Here is a 16028-nt window from a genome sequence, read left to right on the forward strand (position 1 = left end):
CCCTGCTAAGCGGGGAGCCTGCTTCTTCCTCCACTCTTCCTGCTTGTGTTCCCTCTCTCACTGTGTCTGTCTCTGTCAAGTAAATAAAATCTTAGAAAAAAATATTTTATTTGAGAGAAAACATTAGTGGCAGGGCTGGGAGAGGGGGCACAGAGTAAAGTATATTTTAAAACTTAGATTCTTTTGCTGTCACTGCCCGTAGCAGGGAAATGGTTATAAAATGTAAAGCGAGGGGCGCCTGGGTGTCTCAGTGGGTTAAAGCCTCTGCCTAAGTCTCAGGTCATGATCCAAGGGTCCTGGGATCGAGCACCGCATCGGGCTCTTTGCTCAGTGTGGAGCCTGCTTCCCCCCACCCTCTCTCTCTGCCTGCCTCTCTGCCTACTTGTGATCTCTGTCTGTCAAATAAATAAATAAAATCTTTAAAAAAAAATGTAAAGCGAGTGAACTTTAGAATCTTTTGTCCCTTGAAAGCTACTTGAAAGGCGTACCTGCTTAGAGCTGCTGGTATGTTAGAACCGTCCAGAGTTTTTATGAAACACTGGAGCCAGGGCCCCTTCTCAGACCCAGGACATCCATCTTTGGGCAAGGTCCTGCCTTGGTATTTTAGAAAGTTCCCTGGGTGATTCTGATGCACAGCCGGGAACCAGAACTTCTGGTCCAGATGGTTGCTGACCCTGGAGGAGTAAGGTGGGAGGCTTCCTACCTTGTCCTTTGGTTCCTGTGCACAAAGGCTGATCCTTTGAACCTCTTGGAAGACCGGGGGAGGAAAGAGCCTGTCCCCACCTGGGTCCCTGGGTGGTGGCAGTGCTGGTGGCAGTGCCCCGTGGACCTGGCTCATTTGAGGGGGAAGCTGGGCAGTTGAGGCAGATCTTGGGGTGTATTCCCGACCAGTAGGAAGTGTGCACTGCTGCCCTGCCCAGTGACCCCAGCACGGGCCAGTTACAGCAGCTTCTGCTTGCTCCCATAAATGGGACAGGGGACCTGGATGGATCCCTCTCTGAGCCGTCTGTCCTCCCGGCACTCCGCTCTGCTCCCCAGGCAGCAGCGCTGTGGAAGGGATGCCTGCACACGCCTGCTGGTCTTTGGGCCTCTGAAACCTGCGTGACAAATACACAGTTTTAGAGAGACGAGGGCAGTGCACAGTGGGATGGAAGCTCGAGAAGGACACAACCAGGACTCAGGCTTGGGCTGCATGTGGACGTGCGGTGGGTGCTTCCATGGGAATGCAGCAGCCGGCGTGAGATTTCAGCTCCAGCCAGGGGTTGATTCCAGTCTTCCCGGTCTTCTGGTCTTCCGAGGGCAGCCCCAGAGTCAGCTGTCCTGTTTGCAAAATGCCGCTGGGTTTCTCGCCACACGTGAGTACTCAGGAGGGTGCGCGGTGTCTCTGGGGCTTCTGAGTACACAGAGCTTTGGGTCAGGGTGGCGGGAGTCCGGACACATTCTTCTTCCTCTGTCGGTGTTTGCGTGGTGTGTGCAGGTGCGCAGGGCTGGCCCTGACTGCTACCAGCGCTCCTGTCCTCTTGATGAGGGGAACCCCATCCACAGGTAATGACATGACCTTCCCTGCCTCTCATCACAGTTTTCGGCTGAAAGACTGTTCTGGCCAGTGTAATGTGTGGAGCCCCTGCTGCTCTCCCTCGGTTTCCATGTGCACTGATTATCTTTTTCCATCTCTTTGAGCCAGTTTGTGTGTCTGTAAAGCGAGAAGGAGTCTTGTCTGAAGCATACGGCTGGGTCTTGCTTTTTTTAGGTGTCCAGCAACTCTGCCTTTTGATTGGAGATTTGAATCCACTTGTATTTCGAGTGATTAATGATAGGTAAGAACTTGCTAATTCCATTTTACCATTTTCTTCTCTTGCTCCGCCCTTTGTGATCAGATTTTCCACAGGGGGACGCTTTGCTTCCCTTCTCTGTCTCTTGGGCATCGACTGCGGGTGTTTGCTTGGTTGTTACCATGAAGCTCACATGAAACATCTGATAGGTTAAGGGCTGGTTCATGCTGACGTGCTGATAACAAGCTAATTTCAGAAGCTCTGCCCTTTTAGTCCGTCTTTCATGTTTTTGGAGTTGGAGTTTACCTCTTTAGGTTGTGGTCGTTAACAAACTGTCATAATGGAGGTTATTTTCAGGACTCTGTCCTTTTGCCTTTGTACAGAGTGGCTGACGGCCCTTCCTCCTCATCCCCCAGTTCTGACAGGTGCTCCCCTCTGCCCCCATGTTCCCTGGCCGTGCCTGTGCTCCTCCTCCCATCTGTGCCCTTCACTGCAGCCTGGGGACTCCTCTCGGGCTTTCCTGTGGGGGTAGGTCCTCTGCTGGCCACCTCCTCCTCAGCTCTGTCTGGGAGCGGCTTTCCCTCACCTTCATTTTTAAAGGACAGCTTTGCTGGGTCGTGTTCTCATGAGCACTTGGTTTTCCTCAGCTTTCAAGTGCATCGTCCCACTCCCTCCTGGCCAGGAGTCCACTATGGTCCCGCGGGGTTCCTTGGGACATACAAACTCTTCTCCCACTGCCTTGAAGAGTCTCCCATTGCCTGTTTTTTTTTTTTTCTTTTCTTTTTTTAATACATTATTTGTTTACTTAAGAGAGAGCAAGTCTAAGAGAAAGAGAGAGATAGAAAGCACTGAGGCAGAGGGAGAAGCAGACTCCCTGCTGAGCGGGGAGCCCAATGTGGGACTCAATCCCAGGACCCTGGGATCATGACCTGAGCTGAAGGCAGAGGCTTAACCGACTGAGTCCCCCAGGCGCCCCTCTTTGCCTGTGATTTTCCAGTTCTGTTCTCATGTGTCTGGAGAGGGTCGCCCGAAGTTGAGTTTGTTTGGTGAACTTGGTGAGCTTCATGAACTTGGATACCCAGACTCTCACCAGACTCTCCCCAGACTTGGGATGTGTTCAGCTGTTATTTCTTCAAATAAGCTCTCTGCCCCTCCTGCCCCTCTCCTCCTTCTGGTTCCAGTAATTCACCAATTGCTTCATTTGAGGGTATCCCTCAGATCGCCTGGGCTTTCTTTCCCCCCTTCACTCCTGTTTAGTTTGGTTTTCCTGGGGCTGGATAACCCAAAGGTCTGTCCCGGAACTCGCATGTTCTTTCTTCCCCATCTGTCATACCGTTGGTGCTCTCCGTTGTGGTGTTTGTTTTGTTCATAGTATTTTCAGCTCCAGAATTTGTGTGGTACTTTCATATGATTTTTTTTTTTAAGATTTTATTTATTTATTTGACAGACAGAGATCACAAGTAGGCAGAGGCCGGCAGAGAGAGAGGAAGGGAAGCAGGCTCCCTGCTGAGCAGAGAGCCGCATGCGGGGCTCTATCCCAGGACCCTGGGATCATGACCTGAGCCGAAGGCAGAGGCTTTAACCCACTGAGCCACCCGGGCGCCCCTCATATGATTTTTGTCTCTCTGTTAAACTGCTTATCCTTTTCACGTATGATTTCCCTGATTTGTTGGGTTGTCTTTCTGCATTTTCTTGTAGCTCATTGAGCTTCCTTAAAATGCCTGTTCTGAATTCTTCACCGGATAAACTGCAGATCTCCGTGGTGCGGGGTCAGTTGCTGGAAAGTTACTGCGATATTTGGTGGTGCCAGTGTTTCCCTGATTGTCACGTTCCGTGGAGTCTTGCGTTGCTCTGTTCGCCTTGAAGTAGCAGTGACTTCATCCATCTGTACTCGCTGACTCTGGGAGACACATTACCTTCCTTCCGCCCTGCTGGGGACTCTAAAGCTTTTCAGACCTTCGGTGGACATCCCTGCCCCGAGTTTCTTGCTCCCTTTTGGGGCAGAATGTTTAAGGTCGTGTGCTTTCTCTCCATCCTGCAGCCCGCCAGGGTGGGTGCTGACAGCTCCCCCTTTTGCTTCCCAAAGGGCCAAGCTAAAGCTCTTGTTTGTGGCCTCTCCCTGCCCGCAGATTCAGGCTGGTTTTGTGTGTACTCTCTGGCTGCCCGTCAAAGCTTACTCTCGCCGCCCTCAGGGGCACACACAGGGGGCCAGCCACAGGGTGGGGGTGCGTGCTGGGCACCAGCAGGGGGTACGGATCCATGGGCAAAATGTCCTTAGGAGCCCATGGGCGGATTTCTTGATGGGGTCTTCAGTGCAAAAGGACCTTTGTCTCTTTATTGTCCTCTGAGAGTCCTGTCTGCCTCTCTCCCAACTGCTCCTGCCCCCGAGTCCTGTGGCCTGAGACACAGTCGTCTGGAGAGGGTGAAAGAGATGTGGGGTCTCGTGGGCAGCGTCCTGCATAGCTGGGAAGGCCAGGGGCTCCCCACACACTGTCACTCACTCTCTCAGGAGAAATCAGGAGCTGAGGTCACTCCTGGCCCTGCGCGGTGCCCCCTAGGAGAGGTGATGGAGGTACAGTCACACTGTTCTTTCGCCCTCATCAGTGCCTCCAAACTGTGGGGTGCTAGAGCTCCCCCTCTGGACGCCAGGGCCTGTGCACAGGCTCTCTCCACCCTGGGTGATTATCTCAGACTGTTTTCCAGGACCTCCTGGAATCTAGCCTGCCCTGTCCGCAGGTTCCAGCCTGTCAGCAGGCCCAGGAGGGTCCCCGCCTCCTGACACCCTGAGCAGAGCCAGAAGGTCATCCACCCACAGCCAGCAAGGTCCAGGGTGGGCTTGCCTCTCCCTGCCCATTCTCAGGCCCTCAGGTTGGTTGGTTCCACTTTATGTTTCCTAGTTGGTTCCCGTTTTCTTATTCTGCCCAGAATCTACTCGCTCTATTTTCAAAGAAGTATAGAACCTTAAAAATCTGTAGCTAGAATGGGTTAGAAGAACCAAAAGTTCATGGTTAGGAATTGGAAAAAAACCTGATTCCCCCCCCCCAAAGCATGTATTTTATTATATAATTAATAGTAAACTAGAACGTGTCCTAGGAGCGAAGATGTGCATCTGTTAGCCAAGTATGGTTCTGTTTCCATCAATGGTCAGCACTGCCTGTCACCCTGCTGCCGCGGCCTTCTCAGCTAAAAACAGAGCTCAGTGGCTGCTGCACCCTTCAGGCATGGCTTACTTCTCCTCTGCTTGACCGAGAAGCTGTTCTTGAACCACGTCGGGTCACTGGGAGCTGCGTTTTCTCTCAAGAATAAACGGCACATGTAGGATTCAGCTTCTCGTATCACTGGACGCGTGCAGTGAACGAGGATGGAGGAGCACGTGCCCTGGGTAGTCAGCATCCTGCGCAGCAGTGAGTGGCTGTATATGTTCCCCCTGAGTGCGGGATGGAGGCTGTGGAACGGTCCTGCCAGCTCTGCTGGGGGCTCCAGCCAGCGCGGGACCACGCGAGGCATGTAGGTCTTCATGGGGGACACGGGGATCACTGTCATTCCACGATGACCGCGTTGATCTCCGAAAGGTTAATAGTTCGAAACAAATGTGTATGCTGCCCAGTGTCAAAACAGACACTCCGAAGTCCGTACTTCTGCACGTCAGCGATAGCCCGTTGAAAATACCGTGCATGAAGTCCCCCTCGGAACTGAAAACAAAAACGTGACTTACAGAGCCACACGTTTAATAGGAGATTTATAGCAACTATTTTGAGAAGCCACAGAATTTTACCAAGAAATATAAAAGGCCTGGAAAAAGTCGAGAGAATGTTTCTGGATGGGACACTCGATATGATATGTGATTTTCCTCAACTTAGTTTATAAATTTAATGGAATAAATATTCAGGGGATGTTTTGGACCTTGGCAAATAATATTCTAAAGTTCCTCTGAGAGAATAAATATGTGAGAATAGGCTTTCATAAAAATGTTTGAAGGGACCAGTTTTAGGCCAGTCTGGTCGTATTCTTCACTTTCGTGACTTTAAATAGAGAAGGGGCTATTGGGGCTGAAAATTTGAGTCCTGTGTTTCCTTGCTGCCTGCCGGCTCTGTTAGTGGCCATCTGGCCCGTTGTCCATGTTATCAAAGATGGATTTTAAACTACTTCAGATTTTTGGGGTAGTCAGGAGGCCGGTCTGAAGAGGCATCTTCTCTGGCCTGCACGGAGCTTCAGCTGTGGCCCCAGTGACCCCAGTGGGTGCCGGCTAAGCCACCTTTCTCGCACTTCCCACCCCTTCCTCTCTAGAGACCCTCCTGTCTGTGCAGGGAGCGAGCATGGGGCCACCTTCCACCCTGTGCCACATTCTTGGAGGTGCCTGGCATACGTTTTTCCTCCTGTGGAGGCTTGCCAGCCAATTCTTAGCTGTGGACAGTTGTCCCAGCAGCTGCCATTTCTGTAGACTCCTTAGGATGAAGGAGAGGTAAACATCACTCTGCCCACGGTGATTGTTTAGCTGAGCCCCATCCCCGTCTCCAAGGCTCGGAGTTCCTTTGTCTGATGCAGACCGTCAGTGGCAGAGGTGGGACATTCCCCAGGTCCGGGCGACCCTCACACCGCGTTCCCTCCCTAGGCATGCATGCTGACCGTGTCCTGCTTACACCTGTTCGCTGGTCTGGAGGCACTTAGGTGATCCGTGTCTCTCCTGTGGAAGGTTCTGTGTTGCAGCTGGTCCCCCTCTGCTGCCCGTGAACTGATCCTGCGGCTCCTCTGCCAGCCACTGTCAGATTGTGGTGATGCCACAAGAGTCGCTCTTCTTGTATTTTATGCACAGAAACTAAATACTGGTGCATGAAAACTATTTGACGTCACTGGTGCAACCGTTTTGGAAAACCGTTTGATACCGTGTTACAGAGTTGGAGATGTAGCCTTTGGCCCACAGTGCCACTGCTCACACGTGTCCCCAGAGTCCTGCACTCGTGTATGCTGGGACAGAGGGAAGCTTATTCACGGTTGTGCCTGCTGACCACTGTCGTAGCTGGGATTTTTTTGTTTGTTTTTTTGTTTTGTTTTGTTTTTATTGTCACTGACAACTTCACTGCTCAGAATACTCACTTTCTCTGGGCAGCTGTTGCAGTAGCCCCAGACCCTGAATCACCCGGACGTCCCGTTGCGGAGTAGGTAAACAAGTCACGGTGTGTTCTTGTCACGAAATACCAACGGCGTACACATGCTTGAGCAGAAGAGGCAGATGCGTGTGGCTGTGTGCTTTGTGGTTCTGTCCATGCCGTACGGGTGAGCCAGGCACACGGGCGAGCCCAGCAGACCAGCTGCTCGAGCACACGGCAGGCAGTGTGGCGGTGGCCTTGGGCTTTCAGGACCCTGGCCAAGTTGGCTTTCTTGATCGAGGCAAAGGTTGCCAGGGTCACTTTTACCATCTTGTCCCACACATTTACATTTTACGTGCTTTTCTGTGTGGGCGCAGAGGGGTTGGAGTACTCGAGGGCAGACTGTTTTATTTTACCATGCGCTTAAGGGATCCGGTCTGACCCACATGAGAGATGCGTGTTTGGTTGACATAGTTGGGTCAGCGAATATTTCTGGATGAGCGAGACAGTCAGAATGGTTACGCTGTCAGTCTCTCCGTTTCTCTTGTAACTTGGATGCAGGCATTCCTCAGTTTGTAAGGAAAATGAACTTTTGGCAGGTTGTATATAAATCAGTTCCTGAGGTCATGGGAGCGTATGTTATTTAAAGCAAATACTCACGCTCTGTGATTTATGATTCCCTCCCTGCCCCTGCATTAATCAAGCCTTTGTTTATTGGGTTGCTGAGTGTGGGGTAGAGTGCTGCTCAGGGGTGTGACCTCTCGGATCCATGGCCCTCTGCTTGTACCCAGAGCCTGCTTCCGGGAGACTCCTGGCAGGGTCAGAGGGCTGGGCTTTAAGGCGTGATCTTAAAAATAGTACTTTCTTCTCATGAAGCACTGTGACTGAACTTGAAAGAAACAAGTTTTTTAACTCATAGTTTTTATTTAAATGACTTAGAGTAAATCAGTGTAAACTTAAAACTCACCATAAACACAAATGCTCACATTCCTGGGGACTTGTGTGTGTGTTAAATGCAAATCCTATTAAGTCCCAGAAGTAAGGAACTGGTCCCCTGAAAAGTCTTGGAAAGTCACTTTGTCTGAAGCACAGGTGTGAGCGGCCAGCCAGCCTCTGGAATACACTTTGTCAGAGGTTGTCTGGCCAGAGAGCAGCTGAGTCCCTAGTCCGCAGCCTGCGCCAGACAAGGGGTCAGGCAGGTCGGGGGCAGGCAGCCCTAGGAGACATGCTCTGCTGCCTCCCCTATGTGCGTCCCCCGTGGGAAGGGGGGCCATGGCAGGGGCGCAGTGGGTCGTGCCCGGCTCAGAGCCGAGGTCCAGGTCTTCCAGAAAGGGGTTTTGAGGTTGAGTTTCACGGGAGTGGGTTATCTGTGTTTGTGAAGTGCCGCTGGGGAAGGGGGCGTGGCAGTGAGCAGGGGGTATTTTCCGTGGCAGAGCTCTCTGAAGCAGGACATAACAGCTTCTGGTTCGTGCTGACACGGTACGAGCTTGTTCTCTGAATGTGCCCAACCTGGAGCGCTTTGTCGCCGATGAGATAGCTCGCGGGAAGGGAGCCATGTCCTGGCACCGAGGGATGAGCACGCCTGCGTCCCCCTGCGGGGCTTGTGCTCCGGTTCCTGTGTTGGGTGAATTTACAATAACAGTTGACATTTACTGAGGGTTTACTATGTGCGAGACACTGAGCTGCTTGTTTTATATTATCCCATTTAATCTCAACCTGCAGGATAAATATTATGATTTCCATTTTATTGGGACGAACCCGAGGTACAGAGAGGTCAGGTCAGGCTCCCAGGGCCGTAAAGTCAGGAGATGGTGAAGCCAGCTCAGCACCAGCTTCGCACCTGCTGAGCACGTGTCCCGGAGCCCGCACCCCTTTTCCCCAGAGTCGTCCTGTGCTGCAGGCTGTTGTAGGTCCCACTTTGTGGAATGATATAGTTTCATTATTTTTTTCCTTTTCTGTTTCCAGAAATTAAGCATATTTCATATGACTCATTCCTGGGTGGTGAATATGGTAGTAGATTCTCATATTTTACTATACGTATTGAAAGTCTATAAACCAAGGGTTTATAATGGTTATGTTGGCCTGGAAATTTGCTGATAGAGCTGTACGAGCTACATATAAATCAGCCTATCGTCAGAGAGGTGTGCTCTTAAAGCAAACAGTCGTTGACTTATCCACTCCACCCTGCCACGTTCATTTAAGTGAAAGTATTTTTTTAAACACCAGAGTTTTGGTGTTCTGCAGCTGTTTGCAGCATAATAAAAGTCTCTCCTGACTGCCATAACCCTAGCCCAAATGCATTTTGTTTTGAATTCTTAATCCCTTAAAAATAAAGTTATAAATTTAAGGCTAGTATTCCCAAGTCTGCTTGGTGCTGTGACACAGAACTCTGAGGGGGTTTGACCAGGTGACCTGGGATAGGAGGGAGCTATGTTGCTTAACCCCTCCGTGTCATGGTCTGCCTTATAACTCACCAGTTTTGCTGGACTTGTTCGTGATTTTTTCTCCCATCCTAAGTTCCGTGCCCCGATCTGTTCTGTATCAGACTCAACACAAAAGGCCAAACGCATAGGAACTACTTAATAAGCATTGTGAACAGCTTTTAGTAGAACTGCATGTATTTATTTTTTAAAGGTTTATTTATTTATTAGAGAGAGAGTGTGAGGGCCGGGGTAGGGGGTGCAGAGGGAGAGAGAGAACCTCAAGCAGGCTCTGCACTGAGCATGGAGCCTGATGCAGGACTCGATCCCATGATTTGGAGCTGAAATCCAGAGTCAGAAGCTCAAATCGATGGAGCCGCCCAGGGCCCTTGAATGGGTTTTAGAATTTTAAAGTGTTCAACTAAATTAATGAAGAGATTTACTAATCTGTATAAAGACAACACTTTTTTCCTTGAGAAATCGTTTTTTATTGTCTGGAATTCATGTTAGTCATCTAGCATTTTAATGTAAAGGCATTTCAATGGCCACTAACTCTTCTCCAGCTGAACGTATCTTGAGGTAACTGTAGGTTCATGTGCAGTTGCAAGACATGATGGGGATTTCCCACGTACTCTGTTTTCCCCACCAGCGGCATCTTGTAAAGCCACAGTACAGCGTCAGCCCCAGGATACCGACCTTGACACAGTCGGGATACACAACAGCTCCATCACCACAAGCGTCTCCCTTCTTGCCCTCTATGACCACACCTCCTCCCTCCCTCCCACCTCATCCCTCTTTAACCCTTGGCAACCAGTAACTGTTCCCTGTTTTTGTAATACCATCATTTCAGGAAGGTTCTGCAGATGCATCACAGAGCACGTCTTTGGAGATTGGCTACTTTCGTTCAGTGTAGCTGTCTGGAGAGCCGACCAGGAGGTTGCATGACTCAGCAGCTCGTCCCTTTTTATTGCCGAGCAGATTCCGGGGTGTGAGTGGAGCACAGATCATTTAACTGTTCACCTGCTGAAGGGCATCTGGGTTGTTTCCAGTTTGGGGCTGCTCTGAATACAGCTTCATAAACGTTCGTGCACAGGCAGTGTGTGAACGTGACTTCTCATTCCTCTGGGCTAAGTGTCCAGGAGGAGGGTTGTGAGGTCAGATGCTAATTGCATATTAGTTTTTAAAGAAACGGCCGAACTCTTTTCCATAGGAGCCGTTCCACCTTACACTCGTACCAGCTAGGTATGAGTAATCGTGTCTCTCTGCGTCCTCACCAGCATGTGACGTTGTCACTATTTTTTTTTTTTAAGATTTTATTTATTTATTTGACAGAGATCACAAGTAGGCAGAGAGGCAGGCAGAGGGAGAGGAGGAAGCAGGCTCCCTGCTGAGCAGAGAGCCCGATGCGGGGCTCGATCCCAGGACCCTGGGATCATGACCTGAGCCAAAGGCAGAGGCTTTAACCCACTGAGCCACCCACGCGCCCCTTTTTTGTTTTTTAAGCCATCCTGGCAGTGATATCTCATTGTGGCTTTATTTTGAATTGCCCTGATAAGTAATGACTTTGACCCTCTTTTCATGTGTTTATTGGCCATCATGTATCCCCTTTGATGCAGGGTCTGTGTCTTTTGTTCATGTCTAATTGGAGTGTTTGCTTTTTGCTGATGAGTTTTCAGAGTTTACATATTTAGATACTAGTCCTCTGTCAGATACTTGGTTTGAAAATATGTACTTTCACTCTCTAATTTGTCTTTCAACCTCTCAGTAGGATCTTCTGCACAACAAATGTTTTTAGTTGTGATAGAGTGTACTTTATCAGTTTTTCCTTTAATGAATCATGCTTTTTGGGGACAGTGTGAGAACTCTTTGTTTGGCCCTAAATTCCAAAGATTTTCCTCTAGTTTTTTTCCTAAAAGTTTTGTAGTTTTACATTTTATATTTAAGTCAGTGATCCATTTTGAGTTAATTTTTGTGTAAGATGGGAGACTGAGGTCAAGGTTCCTTTTTCCCTGTGTATATCCGGTTGTTCTAGTACCACATATTTAAAGACTCTGTTTCCTTCATTGAATTTCTTTTTATACCTTTTTCAAAAATCAGCTGGGCAGGGGGCACCTGGGAGGCTCACCCCGTTAAGTGGCTGACTTCGGCTCAGGTCATGATCTTGGGGTCCTAGACCGAGCCCCACATTGGGCTCCCTGCTCAGGGTGGACTCTCCTTGTCCCTCTCCTTCTCCCTCTGTCCCATGCTCTGCTCATGCTGTGTGTCTCTTTCAAATAAATACCAATAAAAGAAAACAAAAAACAAACCTGTTGGGTATGTTTGGGAGGGTCTTTTTCTAGATTCTTCATTCCGTTCCATTGATCTGTCTGTCTTGCCAGTACCACACAGTTTTGATTGCTCTAACTATAAAATCCCAAAATTGGATGGACCGATTCCTCCCTCTTTATTCTTTTCTAAAACAAATGTTCTAGCTATTCTAGTTCTTTTGCCTTCCCATATAAATTTTAGGATAATCTTATCTATATTTCCAAAAAATTTGGTTAGGATTTTGATAGGAATTTTGTTAAACTTGTATATCAACTGGGGGAGAATTGACATCTTTACAATACTTGAATCGTTCAGTTGAGGAACATGGTATGTCTTTCCATTTATTTAGGTCTGCTTTGATTTCTTTCATCCACATTATGTAATTTTCAGTACACAAGTTCTGTACATACTTTGTTAGATTTACACCTAGGCATTTCTCTCTTTTGTTTACATATACAGCTGTGAATGACACTATTTTTAATTTCAGTGTCCATGTGTTGATAGTATGTAGGAATATAACTGATATTTGTATGTTTTATCTTGTCTCCTACCACCTTGCTGAACTGACGGGTTTATGAATTTTACCATTCGTTGCTCCCCATGTTTATTGAACAGTTTGTGTGTGCCAGGCATCACATGAGGGCTTTCTCTGTGCTTGCGGAAGCCTGGGAGGCAGGGGAGCTGGCCTCTTGGCGGGTGGGTTAGTCAGTCACTCCATTTGTTCATCTGACAAATATCTAAGGAGAACCTCTTGTGGGGGGATGCAGGCAGGGGGTCCTACCTGCCCGGAGCCTGCAGCCTGAGGCTGGCATTACCAGTAACGCAGATGGTTGTGTCACTTAATAAAACCAGTTCATTAGTTATACTTGAATTAAAAGCGGCCGACTCAAACTGTGAGTGGGTGAGGCAGTGACACCTTAGCCAGCGTGATGGAGTGGGAGCATCCAGGGAGGGCTTCCTAGACGGTGTCCCTCTCCTAGGAAAGGTTTTCCAAGAAGCCAAACTATTCATTGCTTCTCACCAACTTGCATCAGCTTCTGAAATTCGGAGAGGCCTGTGATAAAAGCTCACATGAAGAGAATTCCTGGCCAGAACTGAATAAAGCTCTCAGTTGCTGCTGTCTCTTTTGCTGCACCCCTCTGGCCCCCATACCTGTGGTTCCCACCAAGGGCACCAGGCCGCCTGGGCCCCCTGACCAGCCCTTCTTATTCAGTGGGCCTGCTGCCCGGCTTGGTGCTGTCCACCATGTCCTCCTTTGCAAACCTCCCATCCCTTCACTCCCACACCAGTACTTTTCCTCCTCTCTGAAGGGTTCCTTTCCCCCTTTCTTGGGGAGATGGGTTGCAGAGTCCTTTGAGATGGAAAGGAGGCCCATGCAAGGACTGAGACGCAGGGGGTCAGGGCCGCTTTCTGCCAGTCTCTCTGGGAAAATCATCAGCGTCCCTCAGTTCTGGTAACAGTAACTACAGTAAGCTTCTGGCCAGTTGGGAAAGAAATCTTACTACATAGAAGTGTGCCCCCCTGACAGCCTTCCAGGTGAAGACCCCTGTACCTCTGAGAAGAAAAGGGATGGACCGTCACTGGGCACAGTGTCGGTCCCCGCACCACGCTTGGTACCTTGGGGCTGCTGCTGGCTCGAGCCAGTGCGGTCCCAGCTCCCATGGCTCTCTACCCTCAGCAGGTCCCCGTCCTGCCTCAGGAGTGAGGATGCTTCCTTCTCTGCCCATTTTCCCCACTGACTGTAGGAGAAGTCGCTTATCTTTGAGGCCACCTGGAAGAAGGAGAAGGACATAGTTTCTAAGGAGATCGAGAAGCTGCGCGTGTCCATCCAGACCCTGTGCAAGAGCGCGCTCCCCCTGGGAAAGATCATGGACTACATCCAGGAGGATGTGGACGCCATGCAGAATGAGCTACAGCTGTGGCATAGTGAGAACAAGCAGCACGCCGAGGCCCTGCAAAAGGAGCAGAGGTGGGCGGGGGCTGGGGGCGGGGTGCGTGCTGCAGAAGGAGCAGAGGTGGGGGCATTGGGGGCAGGGTGGATGCTGGAGAAGGAGCAGAGGTCGGTGGGGGCCCCGGGGGGACGGTGTTGCAGAAGGAGCAGGGTGGAGGGGCTGGGGGCGGGGGGTGCTGCAGGAGGAGCAGAGTTGGGACCCATGGTTGGGGGCCTGCAGAAGGAACAGAGGTTGGTGGGGGGCCAGGGGCAAGGCTGTGCAGAAGAAGCAGAGGTGGGCGGGGGTGGAGGCTCAGGGAGCCCAGGGGGATGCCTCCCAAGGAATCCCCCTCCCCCTCCCCCCCACCCCCCCACCCCAAGGAAGTATTTTCCTTCTGCATTTGTATGGCACAGGGCACGCCTTTGCAGCCTTGAGGAAAGTTATGGCGTTAACGTTCACACTCAAGTGGTACAGGCAGTAAACAATACGGGGAACTTTGCAGTATGGGAATTATTGTTTTATGTGTCTTACCAAAATCCCCAAAGTTTGGTAACTGTTTGTACTTCGAAAGTATTTTAATTTTTTACTCTGAAAAGAAATAAATGCTGGTGAGCCCATTTTGAAGTTGCTACTATAAAGGAAATATAATGGCTACTAAAAAGAGATTTATTTTAGGGGAATGTTTGATGTTCTGTGTTTATAATCAGGGAATCTGGAATGCATGACACTTTATTACTTGTTGTTGTCCAGAAACGACCTGAGTGGACCCAGTGCTCGTCTCCAAGCCCGGCGATAAAATGCTGTGTGATAAGAAAGCTGCTGTCTTTATTATCAGCTTGCTTACTCCTAAAAAGCCCTTAAAAGTTTAAATGTCCAGCATTAGAAGAGTTAGGAAATCTCCGAGAACTTTTTGGTGCCGAGCCCAGCATGTTGATTTGTCGGCCCTTCCTACAGTTGATTTTAGGTCTAAGAAGTAGCACGCAGATGCTTCTTCCTGAAAGAACCTGAGTTCGCTTTGTGGTAGGATAGTTGGAAATCGTCACTCTTCGTTCGTTTTGTTTGTTTTTTATATAGAGTCTTTTTAAAGATTTTTATTAATTAGAGAGAGAGAGAGAGAGCATGCACATGAGCAGGGGGAAGGACAGAGGGAAAGTGAGATGCAGACTTCTCTCCGAGCAGGGAGCCTGACTCGGGGCTTGATCCCAGGACCCTGAGACCATGACCTGAGCCGAAGGCAGATGTTCCACTGACTGAGCCATCCAAGTGTCCCCATCACTCATTTTTGTACTTATTTTGTATTTGCCAGTTTGATCTTTGCTTTCCCAAATATGTTCTAGATCTTTCCTGGCAGGTAACCCAGCACTGAAAGGCCTCATGCCTGGAACTTGTGAGTGGGAGGGGCCTGGGTAGGGAAGCCCTGGTGGTTGGATGAACCTGCTTGGGGGACGGTGGGGTTCATATCGGGCTGCCGGGACCATGGCCCTTGTTGGTAGCCGCGCTGGTCCCCTCCCTGCTGTCCCAGGGCTCTGCTCTATGTGATGTGAGGCTTTAGAAAGAGTAGGCCGCTTAGTAGATTGACATGTTTGACTTTACTTTTGGCTGGGGGAGGGTAAAATAATGTTTTTCCCAGGTGTGAGGATCTCGTCCCTTTATATCCTTATCTGAGTGTGTTTATATTTTTACCCTTTTCCTTTGGATGCTGCGAATAACTTAACTTTTGTCATCTTTGATTGTTTCAATCAGGAAGGTGCTCTAGGGCGCCTGGGTAGCTCAGTTGGTTGAGCGTCTGCCTTCAGCTCAGGTCATGATCCTGGAGTCCTAGGATTGAGTCCCACATCAGGCTTCCGGCTCCGTGGGGAGTCTGCTTCTCCCTCTGACCTTCTCCCCTTTTATTCTCTCTCTCTCTCTCTCACTGGATAAATAAAATCTTAAAAAAAATAAAAATAAAAAACAGCTCTAAGCTGAGCCCGGCGCTCACGAGCCCCTGTGTTGTGTCCCACCAGCATCACAGATGGTGCAGTCGAGCCCCTGAAGGCCGAGCTGGCCGAGCTGGAGCAGCTGATCAAAGACCAGCAGGACAAGATCTGTGCCGTGAAGGCCAACATCCTGAAGAACGAGGAGAAGATTCAGAAAATGGTCTACAGCATCAACCTGAGCTCGAGAAGGTGAAGCTCACGTGTTTCCAAAGCTGGAAGTCCTCTTCAGTCTGAAAATAAAAAGGAAGATAGAACGTCACCACTCTCTCAGTTCAGTTTCCTGAGAAAATGAAGCTTTCCATGTCCTCCCTCCAAGGTTCAGAGCTCTGAAAACGCAGGCATATCCGTGTGTTGAGGGCCGTGTTCTGTCCCCTTCCTCCAGTGGGGGTGTTGCCTGCCATGCGGACGTGTTCTCTGCGTCTCCGCGCGGCCCGATGTGCTCAGGGCCGTGCCAGAAGTCGCTAGCAGGTGAGTGGGGGTGGCACGCGAGGAAGCCATGTCCGCGGTTTCGGGTTTTAGGGCTGGTGACAGGACC

General features: G+C 49.8%; 1 protein-coding gene across 2 annotated transcripts in view; it reads left to right on the forward strand.

The window, feature by feature from the left end:
- Positions 1–15752, forward strand: part of TRAF3IP1 (TRAF3 interacting protein 1) — a 58272-nt gene extending 42520 nt beyond the window's left edge. For both annotated transcript variants that reach the window (XM_032857628.1, XM_032857627.1), the window contains 2 exons: positions 13332–13555; positions 15521–15752. In XM_032857628.1, the coding sequence (XP_032713519.1) occupies positions 13332–13555; positions 15521–15686 (390 nt within the window). In that variant the 3' untranslated portion in view covers positions 15687–15752. The remainder of the gene's footprint in view (positions 1–13331; positions 13556–15520) is intronic.
- Positions 15753–16028: the final 276 nt, after the last annotated feature.

This window comes from Lontra canadensis, unplaced genomic scaffold (genome assembly GCF_010015895.1).
Source record: "Lontra canadensis isolate GAN:19392208 unplaced genomic scaffold, GSC_riverotter_1.0 scaffold13, whole genome shotgun sequence".
NCBI classification, from domain to species: Eukaryota; Metazoa; Chordata; class Mammalia; order Carnivora; family Mustelidae; genus Lontra; species Lontra canadensis.